The sequence below is a fragment of the Sycon ciliatum genome, chromosome 7 (assembly GCF_964019385.1).
Source record: "Sycon ciliatum chromosome 7, ocSycCili1.1, whole genome shotgun sequence".
In the NCBI taxonomy this organism is placed as follows: domain Eukaryota; kingdom Metazoa; phylum Porifera; class Calcarea; order Leucosolenida; family Sycettidae; genus Sycon; species Sycon ciliatum.
In genome coordinates, this window is record NC_088649.1 from 18,088,392 (window position 1) to 18,096,116 (window position 7,725).

General features: G+C 48.9%; 1 protein-coding gene across 1 annotated transcript in view; it reads left to right on the top strand.

The window, feature by feature from the left end:
- Nucleotides 1-3,777: 3,777 nt before the first annotated feature.
- The window catches only part of LOC135821142 (stalled ribosome sensor GCN1-like), a 51,499-nt gene continuing 47,551 nt past the window's right edge, over nucleotides 3,778-7,725 (top strand). The window contains exons 1-3 of the mRNA XM_065334206.1: nucleotides 3,778-4,109; nucleotides 6,669-6,732; nucleotides 7,158-7,216. Coding sequence (XP_065190278.1) covers nucleotides 3,989-4,109; nucleotides 6,669-6,732; nucleotides 7,158-7,216 — 244 coding nt within the window. The 5' untranslated portion in view covers nucleotides 3,778-3,988. The remainder of the gene's footprint in view (nucleotides 4,110-6,668; nucleotides 6,733-7,157; nucleotides 7,217-7,725) is intronic.

Sequence of the window (7,725 nt, forward strand, 5' to 3'; positions counted from 1 at the left end):
ATTCAATGCCACAGTAAAATAGTTTGTTTCTTTTGTTCCTCGGGAGTGTCATGACTGCGCAGTCATGAACTTACTATTTCCCACTTTTCCCACGTCGTGCATTATTGTACACATTTCGCGTATGCATGCTTTGACCCCTACTATCTCTTACGTGACTTAGTTGCAGCCATATCTGTTGTAAGTTCAAACGGGAGTTCAAACTCTCGCTCCTTTTGGACGCCTTACGTCATAATCGTTTACCGTGTTTTTAGAGCGGAGAACAGTTTTTCTTCTTGGTCTAGTTTTCTGGTTTTTTGGTATGGAAGTTGTGTCCGGTTAGACCTTCTTCTCGTTACAGTGTTTTCGATAATAGCACTTGATATGATGAGTTTTTGATGTTCTCACGACGGAGACGAGGGACTGTGATCACAGCCACCGTTGAACTGCCCTGGAGTGCAGTAGTAATAGTATTTTAGACCCCCTTATTTTCCCTCGTTTATGTCCGTTCGTGACACCGGCCAGTAGAGGATGAGCCTGATGAGTATGAGCATGCAAGTCGCATGTACGACTCCGCTTTCGCCGTCAGTAGCTATGCACTCGCTGGCGACAAGACATTCCAGACTACACTCAAAGTCAATGGTGAGCTGTGCACTGGACTGTTAGACACAGGTGCAACTCGGACGATCCTCACTGATGATGTGATCAAGCCCACGCGCAAGAGTGACCGCTTGCTGAAAGCGTACAATGGCGGTGTCGTAGAGACTTTGGGCATGGCTGACGTCCACATTTCACATGGTGGCAAGAACGTGAAGTGCAGTTGTTTCGTGGTAGCAGCCAGTCAGCACTCCGTTCTCTTCGGACAGGATGTCATCAAGGAGCTGAACCTCCTGTCACAAGCAAACGTGGTGAACGTGTCACCCATCGAAATCTCTCTGGAAGACGGTTCAAAGCCTCTAGCCCAGCCACCACGACGCCCAGCTTTCAGTATCCGGGCTGACATCGAGACCGAGCTGAAACGGCTGACCAAGTTGGATACAGGGGCGTAGCACCCGCTACGACTGGTACGACCATGGCCGTACCACTTTTCGAAAAGTGTGGTCCGTCCGGAATGTGCAAAACCGTAATAAAAAAATCAGGATCCATCGATATGCATATCATTATGCGCATCAGACTTTGACCTTTTTCTAGACTCGTACTCGTAGATCTACTCGTAGATCTGTTATGCATCTGCAGTCGTGCTGAGTAGATCTACTGTACTCGACTCGACTGCACACGTACACTGCGCCAGAAGGGTGCCAGAAGTTCCCAGAACGCAGGATTTTGTGTCTTTTTTACAAAAATTTCCGGGGAGGGAGACGTCCCCGGACCCCCCCCCCCCTCCAACACGGCCTTTGGCCGCACCTACCTTTGGTCGTACCACTTCCAAAACCCCTCCTACGCCCCTGGGATATCATTGAACCCGTCAAGGAAGCCACGCCGTGGGTGTCACCACTTGTTCCAGTCCGCAAACCGAATGGAGCATTGCGACTATGCGTGGACTACAGAGAACTGAACAAGAGAGTTACACGTGAGCGCAACGTTCTTCCAACCGTTGACGAGATCACAGCTCAGCTTGATGGCGCAGGGGTCTTCTCAGTTCTGGATGCGGAATCTGGATTCCATCAGCTACTCTTGTCAGAAGAAGCAAGGCCTCTAACGACTTTCTCATCGCACTGTGGCCTGTTCCGTTTCAAGCGTTTACCTTTCGGTATCGCATGTGCGCCTGAGATTTTCCAGCGAGTGGTGTCCGACATTCTGGAAGGCCTGCCAGGAGTCATCGTCTACATCGACGACATCCTAGTGTTTGGCTCCAATCAAGCAGAACACGATGCACGGCTAGAAGCAGTCAAGCAGCGACTGCGAGCAGCTAACCTCCAACTCAACTGGACCAAGTGCCGACTGAACCAGGACCGTGTGAAGTATCTGGGACATTGGCTAAGTGCGACCGGCTTGTCCCCAGATGATGACAAGTTACAAGCCATCCAGGAGCTGGCCCCTCCGAAATCTATCTCTGATGTGCGACGGTTCCTGGGGATGGCTACGTACCTTGGAAAGTTCATTCCGAACTTGGCCCAGATCACGGCTTCTCTGCGCAGGCTAGCAAAGCGTGATCCCTTCAGTGTGGATGATGAAGTCCTGCAGGCATTCACCTCAGCAAAGGCTGGTATAGCGTCAGCTTTGCAAGCGTTGGCATTCTTTCAACCAGCATTAGACGTCCCTACTGCTATCAGCTGTGATGCATCGCCAGACGGTTTGGGAGCAGTCCTGTGGCAGAAGAATACCAGTGGCTGTTGGGTACCAGTGACATGTGCCAGTCGCTCTCTATCAGATGTTGAGTCACGCTATTCTCAGCTGGAACGAGAGATGCTGGGAGTGGTATTCGGCCTGACTCGCTTTCGGCAGTATGTACTAGGCCGAGAAGTGCAAGTGTTTACGGATCACAAGCCGCTTATTTCTATCGTCCAGAAGCCGTTCGACGAAGTGCCACCGAGGCTTCAGAGATGGCTGGTCGCATTGATGCCCTATCGCTACAGCTTGGTGTTCGTCCCTGGCCAGCAGATGGTTTGTGCTGACACCCTCTCTCGAGCTCCTCTACCTGATCGCACAGCTTCACCTGCAGAGGCACGTTCAATGGCGGAATTCGTTAGTCTCATTCTCGAGGCTTGTCCGGTTCGTTCCAAGGATATTCGCCAGGCCACGGACTCTGATCCGACACTGAGCAGCGTCCGACAAAGAGTGGGCACATCAGTTTGGTCAGGGTGCATCCAAACGGAAGAGCCTTACTTCCTGCTACGCCATCAGCTGACAGTCATTGAAGGGATTGTCATGCTAGACAATCGCTACGTCATTCCAGAAGAGCTCCGCCCAGCGGTGCTGCGACTAGCACATGAAGGTCATCCAGGCATCGATGCATTCCGGGATACCCTTCGCGAACGGGTTTGGTGGCCAGGTCTCATGAAGGATGCCAATCTGTTTGCAGAGAAATGCTCTGAATGCTGGCGTAAACGCTCCAATCCAGCGCAACAGCTCCTCCCTACAGAGATAGAAGGTGTCTGGCAGAAACTGGCCATTGACCTTGTTACCATTGAGGGAGCCACGTTCCTGTCTGCTATTATTTTTCTCTTTCTTCTTTTTTTTTTCTTTTTGAGGGAAGGGGGGTAATGTAGATATCGTACATGCAGTTGTATGTAGTACTATGTACGCACGTGCAGGCATGCCGTGCTTGTACCGCTTTATGTATAGCACGAGAGAGAGGACATGGCGCACTTCTGATAGAGAACTAAAGAAGATCTGTTTAGCACAATGGCTGTCTTGTGAGTGACTGAATAGATGTCTACACCCACCATCACTGCTGCGTCTCGGTGCAGCCCCTGCTAGCTCCTGTTGTCACGTTCGTCCTAGTCTCAGTATCCATTGTCTTTCTTTATTATTTTCGAGCTGGGAGTGTGAACATAGTAAAAAAAAAAAAAAAAAAATAGTATCATTATTGCAGTATTCATGGTATTGGATCCACTGCGTACTGGTCATCAAGTCACAAAAAACTGTAGTCTGTCGTTTCGCCGTAGCCGTAGGTGTGGAGTCCTGGTTTCACGACATAATTGTACTCCTCTGCAAAGTAAAGTAACTTAGTTACATCATGTCATAGCAACAAAAATGGCGTCTTCCAAAAAAGCTTGCAAATGCGCAAAATATAATTCAAGATCCCAAAAAGTGGGGAAAAAATACCTCATCACCAAAAATGAAGAACTCTTGAACCTCCAAGCCAGCTGATTCCAATCGAAAGTTCTTGGTATTTTATATCTATTCAATACCACGAGCTTTTTTGGATAGTCAACCCAGAGGGACATCCCAGGTCCAATTCTGAGGGCTGACGCTGAAGCGTTGGCGGAACTAGTTCCAGCCGAGCCATTGGCTGAGGCCGTAAACTTCAAAAAAGGAAACTGAGGGGAGAGAAAGACAAAAAGAGGTCATGGCTGCACCGTTCGTCCAGGAGGCGTTGAAGCTGCTGACGCAGCGCGTGACATCTTCCAAGACTCGTGCGCGAATCGAGGCGCTCAGGGATGTGGTCACTCCCGCCGTGATACGAAAAGGTAAGGAGCGCATGATCCTGCGTGGTTTGTCCTCGGTATTTACACTCCACCAAATTCACCCCTAATTGCCCTACAAGAATGCAGCTGTAAGCTCTCCGAAAAATTCAATTTCCAGTACGGAAGCCTATCCTTCTCTTGGAATCTTAGCTACATCACTACATGTATGTCAAGAAGTGTGCCAACGGCACCATTTGTGTTTATAATTTGTTCCGAAATCTGTACTTTCGCCTGGATTGACCAACTGCAAAGCATCCAGCTACGTGGTGAATCTGGCGAATACTGAGTAGCACGGACTTTTCAATGCGCACATTTTTAAACGAGTGGTCTCATTTGAGTGCAGGTGTGGTGTTTGCAGGTGATGGCACTTTTCAGTGGTTGTGGCCCACTGGTTGATATTTTTTTACGTGCACCAGAATTTGATCATGTGTGTAGTTTGATCGTGAGCAGCACTGGTTTGAAAAGCTGCGTACTATCGTGGAGACCGTTCTACGCCAGAACACCGCACGCACGCACACACATACACACACATCCACACACACATCCACACACACATACACCCCCCCCCCCCCCCCCCCACACGCACGCACGCACGCGCACATGCAATGTGGCTTGGAAGTGCTCGGTCACAGCCAAGCTGGAGTCAAGACAACTCATACTATTGGATCCAGTGTTTGTATGGATGCACGCACGTCTGGGTCGTTTCCTTTCCAACAGCGTGTCACCTATCTGCCGGTAGTGACTGGACTAGTTCCTCCCGGCTGTAGGCCCACTGCTAGTACCAACAGAACACACCAGCATACAACACGAGGGGGGCCTATCCACCAGACAGTAGAGGTTTTAAGATACACTCGAAGTGAACGTGGACACCCGCAGCGGTGTACTCGCTTCAACGCATCGCAAACGTTGCACGTTTTGCGTTAAGATACACTCGACGTGAGCGTGGACACCCGCAGTGTGTGTGTGTGTGTGTGTGTGTGTGTGTGTGTGTGTGTGTGTGATGCACATCTTAGTCTCCCCACAGTACTTGCCTACGGGCTGAGTGGATCCGATACGACCCAACTGTGGACTTGTGACGTGTCATCGCTTTCGAATCCCTGTCTACTGTATAACACGTTATTTTCGGTGTAATTTTAATTTCGGTAATTTCAGTAGAGAATTCAGGCACCTAAATTTAGATTACACCTAAGGGGTCGTCCGTAATTATCGAAAAATTAAAAAATCCGTCCTCGTGCAAAATTGTCTCTGACCCACCCACCCACCCCCCATTTTTTCCCATTAATTTTTTGATTTTTACTGATGCCCAGCTCGAAAATAAGAACTCCTGACCCCATGTTCACTGATTGCACCTACATGTACATGACGTATGTATGTCAAGTACTAGTAGCTAAGTAAAGTGAGTAGGAGGTCTACCGAAGGCCATGCACATCCTACAATAGGGATGTCAGCGAACGCACTGCGCAGGCCTCTGCGCATGCATTGCGTCATCGATTTTTTGAACGTGATCGCGGCCGACAGAGAAAACATGGCCGCGGTCTGATTGCACCTCTGGGAGTCGTAAAATTACTGTTCTTCTGTCCCCGCGACCATTCAAATCATACGCGATACTCGAGGACCCACATACTCACCACGTTCTCCCCGGTCGATTTCTCTGAAAGTTTGCACATCGTGAAACACCAGTATGAGAGGTGTTCAGGCCAATTTTCAAGGAATTTCCCTGGTTGGATCGTTCCAAAATCGGACTTCCATTTCTCGCTCGCGCCCATTTCTTGCGCGATGGAAGCGCCCTGCCCTGGTGAGTAACCAGCATCGCGCTTGGTAGAGAGTTGCTGCATTCAGCTCCCTGATGTCTTCGCTGCCATTGTCAGAAGCGATGGTCCATGAATTTGTTTGAGAGTCTCTGGATGCTACTATTCCTCAGCCTAGTTTTCAGCCATTCCGTGCATCTTCTTCGCACGTTTTTTTTTGCAAAAAAATTAAAGTGTCCATGAGTTTTCTTGTCGGCCGCGCGTAGATGGGCCAGGCTGACCTGCGCAGATTGGCTGCGCAGTGCGTTCGCTGATATCCCTACCTACAACCACAAAAAAAGTCATGTACCGGTATATCATACTGGTGTTTGCGATCCTACACTACGTCTACAGTGCACTACCAGTCAGTGCAACGAGTCTACGAGTCACTGACGAAAAAAAAGTACGAAAAATCAAAAAATTAAATTCCGCCAGCGCTCTTGACCACCCACCCCCTTTCTGCCTGAGGACGGATTTTTTAATGTTTCGAAAAATACGGACGACCCCTAAAGGGCACTAGAGTATGCATTGTATGGGAAGGGTAGGCCGGTCACCTAATTCTACATTACACCTGAAACCTGGCAGGCCCCTGTTACCGATATTTAAATACACCTAAAATTACATGATATACAGTATTTGACTAGTTATTGCAGCACGCACAAGCATACTAACATGGCAATGGAAGTGTACATTGCCTCTATCTCTTTTGTGCATTGTCTTAACATAATATCCTTGTTGTTCTATTCCTTGCACCTCGCCCCTTTCTCGTGTTCAGAGTTCCCCGAGCCGGCTGTGAAGTTACTGATGAAGCTGCTCTCTCTGACAGTCGAGCGCTTCCGGTAAGTGACGGGGTTTGTGTGTATGTGCGATGGATTATCTAGTTCTTGTGGTCACGAGCAAAGTGATTTCCAGGCGTTGTGTGTGTGTGTGTGTGTGTACTCATGACTCCTATTCGTTGGGAGACTCCCTATGATAGAGGTCGGTTTACCTTTGGAGAATCCTGGAAATACAGTGGTCCCTTTATAACCCGGCACCATTTGTGCTAGAGAAATTCTGCTGGATTAGGGAGGGTGCTGGATTTGGGAGGGTGCTGGATTAGGGAGGGGGCTGGATTAACAAATCTGATTTACTGCTGCAATGTGCATGAAGGGGACTTTTTGGTTAGTGAACATTGTGCTGGTTTAAAGAGGTATGACTGTAGTGATGTCAATGGCACGTGTGTTCTTATCCACATGTGTGATTGTGCATTTGTCTTGCACTGCAGTGACACTGCATCACAGCGAGCAGTCGAGGCTGTGATCCGCGCTGCTGTTGAACACCACCGTAAGCAGAGTCTCCTCTTTATGTCTTTGATTGGCTGGCTGGCGGTCTCTCTCTCTCTCTCTCTCTCTCTCTCTCTCTCTCTCTCTCTCTCTCTCTCTCTCTCTCTCTCTCTCTCTCTCTCTCTCTCTCTCTCTCTCTCTCTCTCCTGTCTTACCACACTGGAGCAATATCCTCCTCAATCTAGTGTTCCATGTCTCTGCAAAGGTCTGCTGACACACAGCAGTGACCGTGCATAGTAGCCTTCAATAGGTTTACTAGAGAGGTTCTACGAATGCATGCATGTTGGCTAATCAGCATCCCCGTATGGCCGCGAAGTATAGCAAATTCGCTTATGGATACGGGGTATTGAGTGACAAAGAGAAAACAGTAACGGCAGACCAGCACTAGCGTATCTCTGCGCTGCGGTTTTTGCCACTCCATACAAAGTTTCTCAAGTGATGATGTAATCCCATTTCCACTCCATATAAAGTTTCTCAAGTGATGATGTAATCCCATTGCCACTCAATACA